This window comes from Myodes glareolus, chromosome 9, assembly GCF_982192425.1.
Source record: "Myodes glareolus chromosome 9, mMyoGla1.1, whole genome shotgun sequence".
Taxonomy (NCBI): domain Eukaryota; kingdom Metazoa; phylum Chordata; class Mammalia; order Rodentia; family Cricetidae; genus Myodes; species Myodes glareolus.
The window spans coordinates 1,402,626-1,423,577 of record NC_142034.1 but is presented as its reverse complement, the minus strand read 5'-3'; the positions used below and the strand labels follow the sequence as shown (position 1 = coordinate 1,423,577).

General features: G+C 49.8%; 2 protein-coding genes across 2 annotated transcripts; both read right to left on the bottom strand.

Annotated features, from left to right (window-relative positions):
* Positions 1–260: 260 nt before the first annotated feature.
* Positions 261–2,255, bottom strand: LOC125397156 (L-xylulose reductase). The gene is made up of 8 exons (XM_048429381.3): positions 2,097–2,255; positions 1,917–2,014; positions 1,275–1,429; positions 1,151–1,193; positions 974–1,073; positions 829–893; positions 625–742; positions 261–492 (listed from the first exon to the last, which is right to left on the bottom strand). Exons 1-8 carry the CDS (start codon positions 2,146–2,148, stop codon positions 389–391), a joined length of 735 nt encoding a protein of 244 aa, XP_048285338.1. The 5' UTR covers positions 2,149–2,255; the 3' UTR covers positions 261–388.
* Positions 2,256–4,125: 1,870 nt separating this feature from the next.
* LOC148120729 (carbonyl reductase [NADPH] 2) lies at positions 4,126–7,730 on the bottom strand. Its single transcript, XM_087910854.1, has 9 exons — positions 7,183–7,730; positions 6,033–6,436; positions 5,596–5,693; positions 5,336–5,490; positions 5,210–5,252; positions 5,014–5,113; positions 4,846–4,910; positions 4,487–4,604; positions 4,126–4,396 (listed from the first exon to the last, which is right to left on the bottom strand). The coding sequence occupies exons 2-9, from the start codon at positions 6,391–6,393 to the stop codon at positions 4,293–4,295; spliced, it is 1,044 nt and encodes a 347-aa protein (XP_087766980.1). The 5' UTR covers positions 6,394–6,436; positions 7,183–7,730; the 3' UTR covers positions 4,126–4,292.
* Between the last annotated feature and the right edge of the window lie 13,222 nt (positions 7,731–20,952).

Below are 20,952 nucleotides of genomic sequence, written 5' to 3'. Positions count from 1 at the left end.
AAGTCATTCAGCTCACTGGTTAGATGTCTGCCACCTCTTTTGGTGTGCGTACCACTCACTGGCTTGAAATTAAGGTCTATTGGCATTCCCATAGGAATCATACAGAGCTGTTTGTTTGGTTTGGTTGGTTGTTACCAACAATCCACAGCTCCACTCCAGAAACCTCTGGACAGGCTGTCTTGAGGCACTGACCGAACTCTTGAGGATCCAGCCTCTGGAAGGTCCTGCTAGGAAGTGCGCAGGAACCAGGCTATACCTGCTTTGGGTCACAGAGGGCATGAAGATCTCTGCCTACCTGAGCACACAGGCTGGACAGAGACGTTTATTGGTGGGATGGAGGGCACAGTGTTCTGAGCATAAGGCTGAGCGGAGTAATGGTGGAGGGGGCTCAGGTAGCCAGGAAGCCGCCGTCCACCGGCAGAGCACAACCCGTGGTCATGCTACTTCGGTTGCTCAGGAGGAAGAGGATGGTGTCCACCACGTCCTCCACTTCTGTAGGCAGGATGAGGTCAAGAGCAAAGGTGAAGCAAAGCAGCTTACCTCATCCTTCCAGCCCCAGCGGATCCCCAGGCCCAGGCAAGCCCTAGGCCTGCTGGTCCCAGTCTGGACTCCTGCCTCGCTTACCAGCGAACTTGCCAAGTGGGATGCGATCCAGCATAACCTTGGCCTTGTGGGGGTCGCTCCAGTTGGTCCGGCCCATGGGTGTCATCACTACTGTGGGATTGACCGCATTCACACGGATCTGCAAAGAGGCCAGCGAGTTAAGCAATGTACGAGGGTACCCTGGGCACAGGGACCAACTGGAGGAGTGACCCCGGGCCAGCGCACCTTGTGGGGTCCGAGCTCCAGGGCCATCATCTTGGTCAGCATGTCCAGGGCGCCCTTGGTGGAACCTGTGAGGAAGAGTAGCTGTAGAGGCCAAGAGCTGGCCCGGGAGTGGCGTTGGGAATCCGACACAGCTGGGGTTACTCACAGTAGACACTATGGTTGGTCAGCGCCCGCTGGGAGGCCTGGCTGGAGACGTTCACGATGGCTCCTGGGACCCCCCGAGCTATCATGCCCTTGGCCACAAACTGAAATTTTGAGGGTTGTGAAACAGAACTAACCTTCTACTTCAGGGTTCCTACCCCAGCCAGGTAGGGCAGCTCACCTGAGACACCTGGATGACAGCCCGAAGATTCACGTTGAAGGACCTAGTAGTGAATGAACAGCCGGGTCAGGGGCAGGACTCCTGCTGCTGCGTGGGATGGTTCCTCCAACCCCTGTTGGCTTACGTGTCACAGGCCTCCTTGGTGATCTCCAGGAAGGGTTGCAACAGAGCCACACCGGCGTTGTTCACAAGCAGGTCCACCGGTCCCACATTGCTTAGGGCCCGTTCTGTGGCCTCCCAGTCTGCCAGGTCCACACACACAGGCTCCACACCAGGACACTGTGTGTATTGGGGCAAAGCAAAGCCGTTAGCAACTGTGTCCCAAGAAGGTAGTGCTGCTGGCCTTTTCTTCCTGAGGAAAGGTAGCTAGCTAGTCTGGGAGAGTTGGGCCTGGAAGGGAGCTTTCAATTGGAAGGGTCAGGGGTCCCTGCCTCAGCAGCAAATTCGGAGGCGGAACCTAGAGCTGAGAGACACAGCCACGCCTCCGGGCATTTCATTTCCTCTCCGCCCAGCATTCTTGAACCTAGGACTGCTCTCTCGCGGACATTGCATTTTCTTCCAAACTCAGGGAGCCAGGATATCTAGATGGACCCCCGACAGTTTGCGCAGGTCTCGGATCTAGGAGTGCAGAGGGCTCCCACCCCAACACCCAGCGCCGGGCGCAGGGCGGGCCTGCAGTGAAACACGCTAAGGGTGAAGGGCGTCAAGGGGCGCAGCGTCTCACTAGGAGACCGGCTCCTCACCGCTGGACACAGCGCCTACCTACCTCGCTAACCAGGCTGTCAAGGTCCGCCCGTGTCCGGCTCACGGCCACAACGTGTGCACCAGCCGCCCGCAACGCTAGCACTGTGCTGCGCCCGATGCCTGAGGCGAGCGAGGATTAGTGCGGGCACCCCCTTTTCAAAACCAGCCGGACCCCACCAGCACCCCTCTCCTGCCGCCTCACCTTTGCCCGCGCCGGTGACCAGCGCCCGCCGACCTGCAAGTCCTAGGTCCATGGTGGCCCAGCCAGATTGTACTGGGGAAAGATGGACTTGGAGTTCCGGAATCGAGGGCGGGGCGAGGAGAACCAATTGCGTGGGCTGCGTCTTGAAAAGGGCGAGGATATTAAAAATAATAGCTCCCTCTGTCGTGCTGATTGGCTGACTGCAGTGGGCGTGACCGAGGCGGGGCTGTGTTAACCTTGGGACACAACTTCCCAAACTGCACCGGATAGATCCAACTACAAAGGGTGAAATCAGCTTAGCCTTAGCGAACTCTGGTCAGCATGGTTTTCACTGCCAAGAAAAGTTCCATGAGAAACAGGCGTTTCTTTCCAGGCGTTTCACGGATATTCGTGAACCTGAGAGGCATGCCCAAAAACATTTTATGTGCTCTTTCCCCAGGCCTGGGAGTGAGTCGCACTTGGGAGGCAGAGGCAGGTGGATCTCTTTGAGTTCGAGGCCAGCCTGGTCTACAAGGAGCTAGTTCTAGGACAGGCTCCAAAGCTGCAAAGAAACCCTGTCTTAAAAAAAAAAAAAAAAAAAAAAGGCACGAAAGGAAGAGATAGGATTGGCTTGCACGTGAAAACTGGCCAGACAAGCATCGCTTTCCAAATCAGTAACAGATTAATGAATGTCCAGGGGTGCACTGTGTCTGCCTATGAAAATATCTTGTTGCTAGGGTCATGGTGAGGAAGACTAGAGCTCTGAGGACCTACTCTGGCCAGGAGTAGGGATCTGGTGAGGGCCGTGAGCCCAAAGAGGTGCGTGCGTGGCCTGAGCTTCAGGGGCTCAGTGGTTAAGATCCCTGGATGCTCTTCCAAAGGGTTCCACTGTGATGCCCGGCACCCGCGTGGCTGCTCACAATCTTCTGTTTCAGAGGAACCCGTGCCGTCATCTGGCCTCTGTGAGCATGCACATGGCGCACAGACGTTCATGCGGGCCAAACCCATACACATAAAATAATAGCATTCTTTTTTTAAGAAAAGAAAAACAACCGAGGCCAGAGAGCCAAGTAGCCCCTCCCCCATCTTTACCTGCTCACCGCCACTGTAAGGTCGCTCTGTGAACTCTACCATCTGCTCCTAACCTTGAACTCTGCGGTTTGCCTGTTGGAAGGCAAAAGAAAGACAACACCCAGCCTGCCCAACAGCGAGACACAGCTGCCCAGAGTTCATTAGTGGCTTCAGTATTCCAGGACATGTACAAATCTCATTAACTGTTCTGTGGTTCTGAGAGCTTCTCAGGCCTTACTCTGGAGACAGGTACTCTCAGAACCCATGTCCTGTGCTTTTTAGGTCTTCCTCGATCCCATCCTCCTTTGCTCTGCCCCTTGCTCTGAGTTGGACTCTGTCAGTTCAAATGGTTGGCCACTTCAAGCCCAACGACCTACCAGATGCCAAAGCAAGCAAGCACAAAAGAACATGCCAGGGCCCCTACACTACTCTGATGAGCCCTGGGTTGCAGGACTCTCGTGCCTGCTGGTTCTGGCCAGGGTGATAAACCAGCTAGCTAACTGTGTGAGAGCTTCCGTTTGGGCAGCCTTGTTACCATGTTCTTATGTATGGACCAGGCCAGGGAAGTGGAGACAGAAAAGATTCCAATCCCTCCCAACGGCTCCTCTCCTTCTGCACAGAGTCCACAGGTTTAGGGGCGACTTGGTCTAGGACATCTTCCCTTCCCTGCTTTCCCCTCCCTTCCCCTGATTGCTGGGTTGGGGTCAGAACACCAAGAGTTACCAGACCCAGTAATGGAAAGGTGAGGGTCCCAGGGGAAGGGGCACGACAACACAGATACCTTCTTTTCAGAATAGCCATCCCTTGGTCACATTAGTCATAAAACACAATGGATTTTGGAAGATAGTAGGCTTTGAGGCGAAACGGCTGTATCAGGACCTGATCGGGCATCCAGCCTTGCAGCGGGCCACCCCCAAGGAGTCCTGTGCAATGGTTTGGGAACACTGTGGCCCATTTATTTAGGAAAACGAGACCAGCAAAGTAGACAAGATTAACAAGGATCCCAAAGTCCAGAGCATGGAGTGGTTATAGACAATAAGACGGGGAGCTGGGAGCTGCGTCAAGGACCAGGTCATGAGATAAGTCGAAGCTTTGGTTAGAGGGTGGGCAGGGAGGCTACTCTGAGGCGCACCACATCTGGGCAGTCTAGGAGGCCAGGTACCCAGCGTCCACCAGGATGCCAGAGCCACTGGTCGAGGCGCTGTGGTCGCTGAGCAGGAAGAGGATGCTGTTGACAACGTCCTCCACCTCTGCAGGAGAACAGAGCAGTCAGGGCTTCTGCTTGCTCTCCTGCCTGCTGGGAGCCAGGCCTGCTTCCCTCATCCACGCCCCCAGCTGACCTGCGAACTTCCTCAGCGGGTGGCGCTCCTTGAGCTTCTTGGCAAACTCAGGGTTTTCAGAGACTTTCTTGCCCATATCAGTCAGCACCACAGTGGGGTTTACGGAGTTTACCCGGATCTGGGGCCAGAAGCCACGGGTGGTGGCACAGCCAGTGAGCTAGCCCTACCCACATGCTCAGGACTTACCCCAGCACAAGCCCCATGAGACTGTTTCACTCTGCCCAGCTGAGCACTGACTCCCGCTGCTCAGAGCCGTGTGTAGTCTGCGAGCCTCACCCCATCCTCACTCTCAACCCCCAGCCCTGCCCCAGGTGCCCATCATCTGTCCCTCAGGTGTGGGCCCAGGCTCCTGTGCCTACCTTGTATGGCCCCAGTTCCATGGCCATGGCTTTGGTCATCATGGTCATTGCCCCTTTGGTGGAACCTGTTGGGGGTGGGTAGGGAGAGCTAAGGACCCTTTAATTACTCTTTCTGTGATGCCCACCAAAAACCTAGAGACTCCTGTAATTTTTGGAGGGTGCACTCACTGTAGGTGGTCAGGTCAGGGAAGGTGACATAGGCCACCATGCTGGAGACGTTGACAATGGACCCTGGCACTCCACGGTTAATCATGCCCCTGGCTACAATCTGGAAGCCAAGAGTTAGGGGTAGCTCACCCTGCCTTGCCCTGCCCCACCCTCCCCAGGTGCTCATCTCCAGGCCATGGAACTCCTACCATCTCACCTGGGACACCTGCAACACAGAGCGAAGATTCACGTTGAAGGACCTGGCAGGAGAGAGACAATGTCTTCCTGCACCGCCCGATTTCCGCAACCCTCCCCAGCCTGCCCACGCTCCCCAAGTGCCCACCTGTCAAAGACCTCCTTGGTAACTTCCAGGAAAGGCTGCATCAGTGCCACGGCTGCATTGTTCACCAGCAGGTCCACGGGGCCAATACCTCCCAGAGCCTTCTCCGTGGCCTCCCAGTCACCCAGGTCCACACACACGGGCTCTATGCCCGGACACTGTGGGAGACATATTTTGGTGACCTGAGGCATTGTCCCTGTCAGCTTCTGATGTATCCCTGAGGGTGGGAAGGAGCTTCAGGCCAGGCAGGGCTGTATGCTCACCTCTTTGGCGAGGCTGACCAGGTCTGCGTTGGTGCGTGTCACGGCCACCACTTTGGCTCCCGAGGCATGCAGGGCCTTCACGGTGTCCCGTCCAATCCCTGTAAAGATGGATTATGGTGGGATGAGGGCCTGTTAGGCCTGGTCATTGCCAGAGTCAGGCTCACAGGTGGAAGTAAAGACTCCAGAGGTCAGCTGGTTCCTGATAAGTTCTGTCGGAGGCTGTGTCTGGTGCATATATGCCCAGTCTGGATCTAGGATCCTGCAGCCAAGCTAAGGGCACCCATCACGGGTATTGTCCGTCTGTCTTGGTGGGTCTCCAGCCAGATGTCATAAACAGATTCCTCAGATTCTGGAGGCTGAACTGCGTCAAAATCACCTTGGGCCCCTATTCTATGTTGAGGCTGCACCCTTCCCTTCCCCAACCCGCTCCCACTCACCTTTCCCTGCCCCTGTCACCAGGGCCCTCAAACCACTGAAATTCAGCTTCATGCTGCTGACACCGGTGTCCTCCTGCAGCAAGAGATGGGCTCCCTTATTTATGGCTGGGCTAGCAGGTGGGGCAGAGGTGGAGCTAGGAGTCCCCGGCCTGGCCAGAGTGGTATGACTCATTCCTCCATAGGTAGGATCTCTCACTCCAGATATGCCAGCCGGCTGCTTGGTAGGGTTTGAAGAGGAAATGCGAAACTGCAGGCACACGCATGCCTGTGAGAGGCGCTCACAGAGCCGTGTAACAGAAACGTCGGAGGCCTGGGCATGAAATTTGCGTTTCCTTTGGTCCGACTTCGTCTTGACCCGCATGGCACTCTAGGCAGACTTTTTAACGCTAGGCTGCATTCCTGATCTAGGAGGAGAGAGATTTCAGTTTCCTAATTTGTTTTCTTTGGACAGAGGCATTGGCCGGCCACAGTTTTAAGGGAAGAGAAGCCGGACTTCCAGTCGGTTGTGGGTGCTTCGGCCTGACTGGAGGGCCGGGACAGCTGTCCCCATGGACATGACAGGGCCTAACCGCTCAGCACTGACAGTGCTCAGGACATAATGCAGCATGCTGGATTGACTCTGGGTTGCTGGGATAGGGGCAGGCGTCTGAAGAACAAGGGCAATAATCTGATTCCTGGGCTAGGGCAGGTGGCAAGATTCTTCCCACCTAACCCCACCCCAGGACTCCTGAAGTCTGCCGCCCTTACTTGTTTCTCTCCCAGGGGACCTCCACACGCCCCCAGAGACTCTGCCTATGGTGATTACACGGGAGCCCCCTCTGCCCTCTGAGGTGGGACCCCCCTTCTTTTTTCAGAGCAGATGGGCGAACCCTTGAGTGAATTCTTGAGAAACCATCAGAGGACTGAATGTCCATTCTAACCAAGGGTGATGGTGGCACGCACCTTTAATCCCAGCACTCAGGAGGCAGAGGCGGGTTGATATCTCTTAGTTTGAGGCCAGAGAGAGAGAGAGACAGACAGACAGACAGAGTTCCAGGTCAGCCAGGGCTACACAGAGAAATCTTATCTCAAAAAACAAAAACAAACAAATGAAAACACCCATCATAAATTCTCCACGTGAGAAGCTGCCTAAGGCCATGCCAAGTCTTACCTGATCTTGTATAATAGGATTCACAGAAGGAACACTTCATTCCAGAGGAGCCATGGCAGGGTGCGAGTCAGCTGTGCCAAGCAGGTTGGGTATACAGACCATCGAAGAGACAGCACCAAGGAGCAGGGGCACTCAGACTCCCCACCTGCAGCCTGTCTCTTCCTGTAGCCAGGTCCCATGCTAAGACTGAGTGACCCTCAGAAAGAGGGCAGACGTATTGTAGGTGATGTTCACCGCTGACTAGGGCAGGCCCGATGACCCTTGGGCTACCAAGAATTTGCCTGCCTGTCTCTGCTTTCCATTTTCCCGTGGGAAAACTGGGGTTACAGATGTAAGTGGGTTCTTGGGACCTGCATCAGGGCTCTCTCGTTTGCACAGACAGCTGGGCTGGGTTACAGATGTGAGTGGGTTCTTGGGACTCTCTTGTTTGCACAGCCAGCTGGGCTGGGTTACAGATGTGAGTGGGTTCTTGGGATCCTCATCAGGTCTCTCTCCTTCGCAGAGCGCAGAGCGTTACTCACTGAGTTACTTCCTCTGCCCTGCTTTTTCTTTTTGTTTCAGCTAAAACTCTGGGGAAACCAGCAAGGCCACCAATCCTTTTGACTTATTCTTTTGTTTTGCTTTGTTTTGTTTTCTGAGATAGTGTAGCCCTGGCTGCGCAGGAACTCCCTGTGATAGACCAAACTGGCCTTGAACTCAAAGATTAGCCCAGCGCCAGGTTAAAAGTGTACACCACCACGCCTGGCTGCCACCGCCCACCTCCTCCTCTTGTCTTTTTCTTTCTTTCTTTCCAAACATTTTATTGTAAAATTTTCTCAATTAAGATTTCTTTAGGCACCAAAGGGATGGCTCAGCAGTTAAGAGCACTGGCTGTTCTTGTAGTAGACATGGGTTTGGTTCCCAGCACCCACATGGATCACAACTGTTCCAGGGCATCCGATGCCCTCTTCTGCCTTTCATGGGCACCAGGCACATGTGTAGTGCACAGACATACATGCAGGCAAATATACATTAAAAGGCCTTTTTTTTAAAAAAAAAATCTGTCTTCCCAGATATATGTAGGTTTGTGACAAGTTGAGAAGAGCCAACCAGAATACAGTATTTCCACAAATGACAAACAGCTTCATCTTCTAGGAGAAATAGTCTGAGGATCTGATAGCATAAATCCACCAGTAAGTTTCTGAGAGACTATTGTACAGCCTGTCTCCACGGTGGTCAAAGTGAACGACATGGGCAAACCCGGATCACTTTGCAATGTTTTAGATATCCTTTATCCCGTTATGCCTGAGGGGAGGTATACGGGTACAGACACTTTGTATAAGGACCTTCCCATTCTCTCTCCAGAGCAACTCGACTCTTACAATTTCCTTCATGACATCTATTCTGGGAGAGCTAGGTCAATCAAGAATTCTGTATAAACTCAGTGACATCTTTTTTCCATTGTAAGTACTTAGCATGGGATCCATCCAGGGCACCCCTGGGAGCCTTAGTCAGCACACTGTGACCCCTGCTGTGGGAGAATGCTTGTACCCTGCAAAGATTTGTCACTAGTTTGGCTTAACAAAGCACTGATTGGCCAATAGTCAGGCAGGAAGTATAGGCAGGACATCCAGACTAGGAGAATTCTGGGAGGAGGAAAGGCAGAGAGTCAGTCAGTCAATTGCCAGTCACCAGGCAGAGGAAGATGAGAATGCCTTACTGAGAAAAGGTACCAAACCACATGGCTAAACATAGACAAGAATTATGGGTTAAGTTGTAAGTGTAAATGAAACTGCTTGTTCCTTTTCTGGCCTCCATGACCCAAATAATCAAACAGAAACTATAGTAATTGCAACCCAGTTTGGCCAATGACTTAGGTGTATTCTTAGCTAGCTATTACATCTTAAATTAACCCATTTCTATTAATCTATGTAATACTATGAGGCTGTGGCCTGCTGATGAGTTTCCAGCATCTCTTTCCTTCAGCAGCTGCGTGGTGTCTGCCTGACTTAGCCTTCTTTCTCCCTGCAATCAGTTTATTCTGCCCTGCTATAGGCCAAAGTGGTTCTTTATTAACCAATGGTAAAAAAAACACATTCACCGCATACAGAGGGGGACCCCACATTATGTAAGAGTTAGTTAATGTATGCCTGAGCTAACAGGCCAAACAGTTATAATTAACACGAGTCTCTGTGTGTTTCTTTGGGACTGAACAGCTGCGGGTCTGGGTGGGACAAAAACTTCCATCTACAGAACCGAGTCCTAGATCACTCTAGCGTGATGTCAGGTCAGACTTACCATACTTCCCCTTGTTTCAGGTGTGTGCCATGCACCCATGGGACACTCATTTTAGTCTTTTGGCATCCTAGGCAAACTTGGCTCATTATAATACTGAATGAAACACACCCACCTTTCCTTTTCAGACACGGAATGGATGACCTTAAACTCAGCATGTTCAGAAGTGTGTTCATCTTCATATGTGCCTTCCCACATGAATATGTATAGCCTCTGTCCTGGTTTGAAAGAAAATGGCCCCCGAAGGGAGTGACACTATCAGGAGGTGTGGTTTTGTTGGAGTGGGTGTGGCCTTGTTGAAGGAAGTGTGTCACTCTGGAGGCGGGCTTTGAGGCCTCATATATGCTCAAGCCATGCCCAGTGTCTCAGACCACTTCCTGTTCCCTGTGAGTTAAGATGTAAAAACTCTCAACTCCTTCTCCAGCATCATTATCTGCCTGCATGCCACCATGTCTCACCATGATGATAATGGACTAATCCTTTTACACTGTAATTCACCACAGTTAAATGTTTTTCCTTTAATAAGAGTTGTCAGGGTCATAGTGTCTCTTCACAGCAATCAAAACCCTAACTAGGACATTGTCGCTCTTATTTTGAGACAAGGCTCTCACCGAACTTGGAGCTTGCCAATCCCGCTGGACCAGCTGGTCAGCCTCACCGATCTTCCTGTCTTTCCTTTTCTTTTTTGTTTTTTCGAGACAGGGTTTCTCTGTAGCTTTGGAGCCTGTCCTAGAACTAGCTCTTGTAGACCAGGCTGGCCTCGAACTCACAGAGATCCACCTGCCTCTGCTTCCTGAGTGCTGAGATTAAAGGCATGCACTGCCCAGCTTCCTGCCTTTCCCTTTCAAACACTGGGATTTACAGACATGCATGGTAACACTCAGGATTTGAATCACTGCTGGGGCTCAACACCTTGTACTGAACAACTACAGCCTCAGAATCTTGAAGTCATGTGGGTCTCCCCACTACAGAGCCCTCAGTTCTGTCCAGTAAGGAACTCAGTGGCACAGGTCACAGTTAGGGCCCCCTTGGAGCTTCTTGGTTTCCCACCTCTGCAGTCTCCCTGCTTCTTGGCCTAATTCTGCTTTTTCTCTCTTCCACACTTGGATGAGTGGGTTTACAAGCGAATGTTAGCCCTTCTGCAACCTCAGGTTGAGGGTCTCTGACTCTCCTCACCCCTCCATGAGGAGCTGAAAACAGTCTACAAGCCCAACCTGGATGATCCTTTCACAAGGGGGCACAGCTGAACTCCTCCAGATGACTGTCACAACACCATCTCACTGACCTTGGAAAATGCATCTTTTCTATTGTTGTTTTTGTTTTGTTTTGCTTTTCCAAAACAGAGTTTTTCTGTGTAACAGGCCTAGCTGTCCTGGAACTAGCTCTTGTAGACCAGGCTGCCCTCGAACTCACAGAGATCACCTGCCTCTGCTGGTATTAAAGGCATGTGCCACCACCGCCTGACTTTCGGGGTGGGGGTGTTTTAATAGGGAAGGGCAGAGAGCTGTTACGTCCCACCTGCAAGTCCAGGGAGCATGCCCTCAGCATGGCATCAACCCAGCATGGTGTCCTGTAGAACGATGGGTTTTCGGGTTCCTAAACTGTGGCACAGGACTGGGTACTCAACACGGCTGCCAAGGAAGTAAGCGCAGGCCGCTGATGTCATTAAGAACAATTTCTGCTGATAATCCTTCTTCCTACCAGGCTCAGAAGGAAGAGCTTCCCAGCAGGGGCACAACTGAACAGTCGGTGTTGTACCGTCGTGACTTCTGTCATTATTTTGTGACAATTCCATCATTTGCAAAAATCCATCTCCTTGTCTTCTGCATATCTAAAGGGGAAAGTCGTGTGGCTGAGCTGGAGGCACTAATCTGGGCATGTTGGTGGTCAGAAGCCTGTGAAGGTCTTTATGGGCTGTGCACAGCACAGCACAGCACAGCACAGCACAGCCCTCTTGCTTTGGGTTGGGGGTTAAGACAGCATCTAGCTGTATAGCCCCAGCTGATGAACGCACATCGTCCTGGTCGGTGGCACTAACCTAAGCTGCTGCTGCTTCAGCAGAGGAAAAACAGAGGCACGCCCAGCCTCTTCCAGTTGAACTTTGCCGTCCCAAGGCCTGCGTTTGAGGGGTCAGGAAACAGACTTGGGCTTCTCCTGTGTGCGTGCGTGTGTGTTGTCGGGGAGGGGGTTGTTTACAGCACTGACCATCGCTGTGAGCCTGCTGTGAACGTGTGTGTTGGAATTCCACTGACCCACCTGTTCGCCTAGGACCACAGTGCAGCTGGGGGCTTCCAGGAGCTGTTGTCACCCTGGTGGAGAAGCTGTAGGCATCTTTGAGGGAAGCCGGGAGAGGGATGCCCTGCTGGAGCCTGGCTGCGTCACAGGACCCTGACCTGGGTTTAGGGATCTGCTCTTTTCTCAGCTTCACCTGCGAAACCCGTTCCCCTGAACAAGATCCTGTTTACCAGAGCCAGGTTATGGATCTTCATGGGGCACCACACAGTTTACTGTGTGTGCTCCTCACTGACTTTGTGGTCTTGCATCCCGTTGTCCTCCCCCATTGTCCTTCCACCCAGAGCGCTAGCCACTGGGGAACTGGATGTGCCCCCTGCAGGGGGACGGCCTGGGAGGTCCCTTGCTGGCCCCTGCAGAGCTGGCTCAGGCTGATGGTAGGTTCTGGAGCTCCTCTAAGTCCATTCAGCACCCAGCAACCAGGCATAGTGTCCTATCCTGGCTTCCAAGGGTGAGGCTTCCGTAGAGGGTAGGATGTAGCCTGACAAGCCTGGGGCCACCCTAGAGAGAGGACTTCACCATGCACCCCAGTGTGTGCGCATGTAAACAGTGGGAAGAGCTCTCAGAAGGGGCCGAGAAGTGGGGTAATGGTGTCCTGCAGGTAGTCCAGCCAGCAGGCAAACAAGCAGACCCCCAGGGTCAGTGGAACTTCTGGGTATGATGTGTATGTAGAGGTATGATCCCTCCTGAATACATGAATGAGCTCTAGCTGGACAAAGAGCAAAATCCTTCTAGAACCTTCTGAGCCTCCCCCTCAAATTCCTTCTTTGGACCAAAGGAAAAAAAATCATTCTTTGGGGCTCTGTAAGGGGAAGTTTTTCCTGCTCTCAGGACATAAGAGAGAGCCCTTGACAAAACACCTTGAAACTAGAATCCTGGTTCACAAGGAAATACATCAGCCAGGTTTACACCAAGCTGAACTGGAGCGGTTTTGAGAGGGAAAGGGAGGGAGCCTCCAGGCACCTGTGTGGACAAGCTAAAGTTCCCACTGCTAAGCTCAGGGTCTTGAAAAGGACAATGTGGGGTAGGATAGCGGTCCCAGTCAGTATCCAGGCTTGTCCTAGGTATGATATACTGCAGGAGGGCCAACCCACACAGGGAGCAGGATCCTGGGTTCCCATTACTCACCAAGCTGAATCGTGAGTGTGTGTGTGTGTGTGTGTGTGTGTGTGTGTGTGTGTGTGTCTGCGTGCAGTGTGTGAATGCATGTTGGAACTACAAAATCAGAGCTGAGTATGGTACTCAGAAGTTAGAGGTAGGCAGATCTCTGAGTTTGAAGCCCAAACTTCAAAGTGAGTTCCAGGCCATCTAGGGCTGCATAGAGAGACCATCCCTTAAAAACAACAACAAACAACAAAAAAGAAAATACAAATCCAAAGATGGGCCTTCAGTCAGCTTCTACTTCCTGATCACCTGTGGTCCCCTCGTCTCCCAAGGTTCCCTGGTCTGTGGGTGGTCCCCTGTTCTTAGCCCAGACAGATGTGCACCCAGTCCAGGAGCTGAGCCAACCCTAGAGCCTTTGGAAGTGACAGTAGGCAGAGGCAGGGCAATGGCCCTTGCCCTAGGATGGAACCAAGCATTGGGAGCCTAGCACAGAGGTCCTTGTGCCCACAGATCTCCAGAGAAACCAGGAATGGTAACCACACAGGATTTTCTTTCCAGAACAAAAGGTGAAAAACCTGTTCTTCCATCCAGAGAGCTGAGAGTCAGCAGTGATGAGCTGCCTGGTGGTCTGTGTCATCTGTTGGGCCAGGCCACATCAAGGTCCCACAACCAGGACCAGAGGTGGCTGGTAATTCAAATGACCCTGATAGCCAGAGGCTCCCCCAAGCTCCCACAACCAGGACCAGAGGTGGCTGGTAATTCAAATGACCCTGATAGCCAGAGGCTCCCCCAAGCTCCCACAACCAGGACCAGAGGTGGCTAATAGCCCAAATGATCTCTATGCTCTGTGTATGACAAGACCAACCCAGATCCTTCCCCAGAGCCTTGAGCTAACACAGGTAACCTATCTCCAGGACCCACCTTCTTGGAAGAAATGTCATGGACCCTGAGTAGAGTTCCAATGTAATTACACTTCCTTGTGCAATGGGATCGTATTACACCAGTAAACTTTTACAAATTATGTGGGGCTTAATTACATTAGGACTAAACCACCTGTTACTAGTCCTCTGGAAGTTGGACCTGGGTTGACAAAATCAATCTTCACTGGGTTTTTATTCTTATCTCTTCATAGGGTTCTCCTCCCATATGACATCTGCAGGATTCCCCTCAACCAACGGTCACCCAAGGTTGAATCTTATTTTGCTTGGACATTAATAGTCTTCTTAGGACGGCTAACTGGTCCTGCTGGCTCCTGTACCCTCTCCTCTTATTACATGGTTAGATTATTACATGGTTAGATTATGAAAGGACTCACGAACAACAAAAAACTTTCTAAACTTGAACCTTTCCAAAACTCTGAGCTCTTTTGAGTTGGGCAGGGCAGGATCTGGCGGAGAGGCTTATATGTAAGGTGATACAGCTGGGAAAACCCTGCCCAGACATTCTCCAGATTAAGAAGTAGTCAGGCAAAGCTGCGGACAGACTATATTGTATGAGAGAAGAAGAAATAAAATCTAAAAGCAAGGACACAGGTAAATGTCAGGACAGAGAAGAAGGAAGGATATCAAATGTCCTGCCCCAGAGAAGTCCCCACTCCTGACTCCATCCTCAGGGAAAGTAAAGCTTCAGTGTCTTCAGGGTGGGATGGAGAGGGGATTCCCAGTTTGTGGGCCCCTGTGAACCAGAGCTGAGGCCCGGCTGCTGGGTCCCGTGTTCGTGAGGGGGTTCTCTGTCCTGCGGCCTTCTACAGTTCTCTTCTCTGCAGACTCGGTCACTGTGTTGTCAGCTCCCTGCTTGCTTCCTAACAGAGTTCCTACAACTCAGAAGAGCAGCCCTTCCCGCCAACCAGGCTGTCTCGGGGATTTCTAGAAACCGCTCTACCAGGAATGGATTCTCCCCTCTCAGACCCCTCCAGACCCTTCAAGACATCTGGCTCCTTCCCTGGGCTGCCTCCTAAGAATGGCTGAACTGTGGTCTCAGTTCCTACGTACTGTGTGAAGCCGTGACGTCAGACTGCGCCTTGCTCTGGGTGGCTCCATTTTGAGTTCAAATGTAGATGCAAAGAGGACTTTGTAGGTACTCTCACCTGCCAAGCATCAGCCACAAGGCTCAGAATGGTAAGTGTTGACTTATCTGTACAAGTTAAAAGGCACCACCCAGAGCTCCTCAAAACAGGCTGCTGTATCACATGTATGCAGGGACCTGCACTTTCTGGGACCTGATCAAGCTGTGGTCTGATTGATCATACATCAATTCTGGTCCTATGAGGCAACTGTAAGCATTAACTCTCATTGAATAAAACTTCAGACTCTAGGGTGTAAGATCACCCTCGGATAACTGCCCTCACTTGGGATAGTCTGTCAGTTTATCAACATTTAGGGGTATTTCTGTCCCCCGTTATAGATGTTTATCTGTCCTGTTGCGGGCCACTCCATGGTGCCAATAAAGCCACCTTGAATCAAGGATGTAGTTAGTGATTACCTGACTGGGTTAGCCAAAGAGTTGTGGGAGGACTGAGGAAGTCAGAGAGAGAGGGACAGGAAGAGAGAAGGTGGGGCTGAGGAGGACTTACCTTGATAGCTTAGGTCTGTTTCTAACTAGCTCTTATAACTTAAATTAGCCTATATCTTGTCATCTACTTTTTTTTTTTGGTTTTTTTTGAGACAGGGTTTCTCTGTAGCTTTGGAGCCTGTCCTGGAACTAGCTCTTGTACACCAGGCTGGCCTCGAACTCACAGAGATCCACCTGCCTCTGCCTCCCGAGTGCTAGAATTAAAGGTGTGCACCACCACTGCCTGGCTCATCTACATTCTTTTACATGACTCAGTTGCCTTTACTTTGTAATGCCCATTGCTGCTTTCTCTGCATCTGGCTGGTGACTTCCCCTTTCTTTTGCCCAGCATCCTATGTGTCTGAAAATCCTGCCTAGCTATTGGCCATTCAGTTTTTTATTAAACCAATCAGAATAACACATCTTCACAGTGTACAAGAAGATTATTCCACAACCTCCCCCTTCTCGTCTAAATTAAATATCCAACCTCACTCTACATGGTGTGCCTATCCGTCGGTCATTTGCCCTCCGCCACATGGCTCACCGCCGGGGATGCCACTGGTCCCAGCCACCTTTGGAGACATGCCACCTGGTCTCGTGCGCCATCCCTGCCTAGGATTGGCTGCTCTCGGGAACCCCTGCCCACTGCCTGCCATCGCCGGGGATCCCGCAGCAAGCTACTTGGAGATCTGCAGCATTTTTAATAATCTATACAGTCTTACCTCCACCAAGTCTGGGCCATTGCAGACTGAGCCCTGAGCCTCTGCCTCCTCCTGTTTTATATTCCCCTTTAGTGCTGGGATTAAAGGTGTGAGCCACCATCACCTGGATCTGTTTCTGCATTGATCTTGTGTACCCCAGGGTGATCTTGAACCCACAGAGATCCATCTGCGTCTGTCTCCCAAATCCTGGGGTTAAAGGTGTGTGCCACCACTGCCTGGCCTCTAGCGGCTTAGTTTTACCCTCTGATCTTCAGGCAAGCCTTATTTATTAAAACATAAATAAAACGTCACTGTACATGTATTTCTATGTAAAGTGCTGGCCTTTCTGAGTTTCATGTGTAAAAACAATGTAGTGACACCATCTTGTAGCCCCAGTTATGGGGACGCAGACCAAGTCTCTGGTGTGGTGGTTTAGATGTAATTGGTTCCCGTAATCTCATAGGGATAGCACCATAGAAAGTGTGGATCTTTTGGAGTGGGTATGGCCTTGTTGGAGGAAGCCTGTCACTGTGGGGATGGGGTTTGAAGTGTCTATGTTCAGGATACTGCCCAGTACCCAGCCACCTTCCTGATGCCTGCAAGAGAGGACTCAGCTTCTACCCCAGCACCACAGCTTCTGGCACATAGTCATGCTCCCCGCTGTGATGATAACGAACTGACCCCCCCAACTGTAAGTTCTCTACAATTAAAGCTTTTCTTGTAAGAGTTACTGTGGCCTGGGTCTGGAGAGTTAAGAACTCTGCCTGCTTCTTCCAGAGGTCCCGAATTCAATTCCAAGCAACCACTTGGTGGCTCACAACCACCTGGATTGAGATCTGGTGCCATCTCTGCTGTTCTGCAGGGACGGGACGTATGCTGGCAGAACACTATATGTATACTAAATAAATAAACCTTAAAAAAAAAAAAGTTGCCATAGTCATGGTGTCTCTTCACAACAATAGACACCCTAACTAAGACAGAAGTTGGTACCAAGGACTGGGGTACTGCTGTGAAAGGCCTGACCATGTTTGTGTTTGGAGGAAAGTGGACTTTGGGACTTTGAGTTAGCAAAGCAGTGGAGTGCTTTAAGCACTGCCTACTGGGCCATAGCAGCAGGATCGTTGAAGGCAGGTGCTAAGAGTTATTTGAACTATAGAGGGTTGGATTAAGAGGTTTCAGAGAAGAAGAATTTTCGTATGTTGCCTAAAGATCACTCTTGTGATATTTTGGTGAAGAAAGTGGCTGCCTTTTGCCCTTGCACAAAGAGTTTGCCTGAGACTAAAGTGGAAAGTTTTGGATTAATTCCGTTGGCAGAGGAAATCTCAAAACAGCCTAGTCTAGACTTTGCTGTGTGGTTTCTAGTGGTAACTCTAATGAAGATATGTAAATATGAATGAAAAGGAGCTGATGTAGGTGGGCCTTCTGTCTATGTGTTATTTTCATTGGTTAATAAAGAGACTGCCTTGGCCCTTTGATAGGACAGAAAATTTTGGTTTTCAGCCGTAGCAGGAAAAAAAAGCTGCGCTGTTTTAAAATGCCAGCTTTCTGGGCTGTCCTGCCAGGGCAGTCTCTGACTCTTTCAGGCAGGCAGTCCGACTGAGTGTGGTTTGTGAGCAGAATGCTGCAGCTTGCTTGCTGGCAGGGACCTTGAAACACCGCCATAGAGTTGTGGCGAGGAACGTGGCTACAGCCAGTACCTCTGCCCTGAGGCTGAAATCACAAAAAGCTAAGGAATGGGCTGGATCTAGCTGTCAAAGCCACAGCTCTCCATATTGCTTAGTAAATTAAAGGCTCATGTGGTCAGAAAAAGAGAGATATACAGTAAAGAGAGATTCAAAGAGGAAGAAAACCTCTAAATGGTTTACTATGTGTTAAAAATATATGCAGGCTAAAAGTTAAAGTTCTTAAAGTAAAGAAGAAAGAGAGTAGTTGGGTGTGGTGGTACACACCTTTAACCCCAACACTTGGGAGGCAGAGGTATATTGACCTCTGTGAGTTTAAGGTGTGGCAGCACACACTTTTAATCCCAATGCCTGGGAGGCAGAGGCAAGTGGATCTCTGTGAGTTCAAGGACAGCCTGGTCTACAGGGCTATTTCAGGACAAAGATATATACAGAGAACCTGTCTCAAAAGGCCAAAAGTTAAAAGTAAAAATAAAAGAAATAGAGGTTGAAATAAAGTCACATAAAGATGGAAAGTACACAGAGAATCTTGATTCTGTATGCTATTATGCTCTCTTTGAATTGTTTGAATGCTGAGAAGGGAGCAACAGCTGCTAAAAGACTTTTGTTTATAAATGCTGCTGAACTAATCCAAGATAGATATTTTGAAAATACCTTGACTTCAAAATTTGGATCTAAGGTTATGATGCTTTGGAAAAGTTCTTCTTTTGTTTTCACAGAGGATGAGACCCTGTGGATTGCTTCTATCCCAATATGGTATGATAGACCACGCCTTCCTGAAAGGTTGCTGTGAACACCCTCAAAAATTACTTTGCTCAACTGCCGACTGAGATGAATCTAGCACAAAGTTTATACCATGAAAGACCTGATTAACAGCACCCCTATACAGCAGGAAGAAGTTTGGAGAGAAATAACTATGTCCATATTCCCAAATATTGCTTATAAATGTTCTTTTACATTTAAAGGGGGATATGATATAGATATGAATAATTTGCATTGATATGGATTTTAAGGTCAATTTTGTTATATGTATTTCTGATCTTGATTAAGGCATTGTGATTGTGTAGTTCATTTTAAAATTTAATGTATAATTAGGAAATATAGGTTGTTAATGGATAATCATGGATAATATTCAAGCTTGTAGTCATGTTAGTTAGATTTTCTAGATATATAGAGATATATTTCAGTTAAATAGGCATTTTTCATATCTTTCAAAGACTACAGAATATGGCATTTAATGTTTTAATAACTTAGGGCTTTTCATGACATTGAGACACGTCTGCTCCTGGCAGCACCAAGCTACTTCAAGAGGAAGATGGGCATCGAAGAGGCTCCTTATGGAGTTTGATAGCCATTTGGGCAAGAAACTGATCTTACCTGGACTGTTATATAAACTGGACACAGAGAACCCACAGAGAGAGGATTGCTGAACTTGTCTAAAGATGAGATGATCTTTCAGGGTTCCTGATTCATGAAAGAGTCTGTGAGATATTCTGCAGGACACAACAGATAGTGACTGGACTGCCTTTGAAATTTCCTGCTTCATGGAAATGTCTCTGGATATTATGGGCCTGAAGGCTGAAGATGGATGCCCCAATGATACAGAGGAACTTTGGGTGACTGTCCAGGCAGCGAGATGTCTCTATCATTTCTAGAGTTTTGAAAGTTGCTTATTTCTTGCTTACTTAGGTAATACTATATCCTTCTGGAGTCTTTGATGGAGTTGAAGAATGGTTAGTTATAGTTTTCCATTATTATGATAAAGATAAAATAGATATAAATATTGTAACTGTAATTTCTACTCGATAACTGTTTTGTTATATGTAATTTTACTACGTTAAAGTGAAAGCCTTTCTTTTTTTGTTTAAATAGAAAAGGGGGAAATGATGTAGGTGGGCCTTCTGTCTATGTGTTATTTTCATTGGTTAATAAAGAGACTGCCTTGACCCTTTGATAGAACAGAAAATTAGGTAGGCGGAGTAAACAGAACAGAATGCTGGGAAGAAGGGAAGTGAGGCAGATGCCATGGAGCCAGCCACCAGGTCAGACATGCTGAATCTTTCCTGGTAAGCCACCACCTCGTGGTGCTACACAGGTTATTAGAAATGGGTTAATTAAGATGTGAGAGTTAGCCAGTAACTAACTCACTAGAGATAATGGGCCAGGCAGTGTTTAAATGAATACAATTTGTGTGTTGTTATTTCTGGGGCTAAGCTAGCCATGTGGGAGCCGGGCAGGATGAAAAGCAGGCCTGCCTGCAGCTCCTCACTACAAAGGAGCAAGCTGAGCAAGGAAAATATTTGAAGAGAAAAAGAGCACAAGAAGCTGGAATGGAGCTAAATTTTGTGTTTAAGGAGATAAATTAAGAAATTAAGAAATGGAATAAAGGAAGTGGTGACCTCAGGCTAGATTCAACCTTTGAAAAGGCACTAAAGAAAAGTTTAGAGCTGGGTGTGGTGGGACACACCTTTAATCCCAGCACTGGGAAGGCAGAGGTTGGCAGATCTGAGTTTGAGGCCAGTTTGGTCTACAGAGCAAATTTCAGGACAGCCAAGATTAGTCAGTGAAGGACAGAAGTCTGGAGATGTTCAGTTGAACAGTGGGGCCATGTTCCAATCTCAGTAAGCAGCCGAACTTGGCAACTTCGGCCACATGGTTCTGGCTTTAGAGTTAAGGGTAGAAGAAACAGGCTAGGGAATTTGTCTCCATGGCTGAGGCCAGGCACGTGTCAGGATGTCTCTCAATGGGGGCCGAGTAGCAAGGCCGTTTCCGGAAGCTGTGAAGTTAAAGCCTGGGTTTCCTTGGAGAACCCACAATGGTAGAGATGCCAGAATCTTGGGACACCCTACTGCAAAGAGCATCTGACAGGAGTGGAACCAGCCCAAGAGGAAGAAGTGTGTAGGTGGAGTTTTCTGTCTAGACTGCTGATCAGTTCTGTCCCCACCAGACACTCCTCAAATAATCACAGAGACTTATCATTAGCTATAAATGCTTGGGCAATGGCTTAGACTTGTCTCCAAACAGCTCTCCTCCTCCTCCTTCTTTTGAGACAGGGTTTCTCTGTGTTGCCCTGGCTGTCCTAGAACTCACTCTGTAGACCAGGCTGACCTCAAACTCACAGAGATCAGAGATCTGCCTGCCTCTGCCTCCCAAGTGCTGGCATTAGA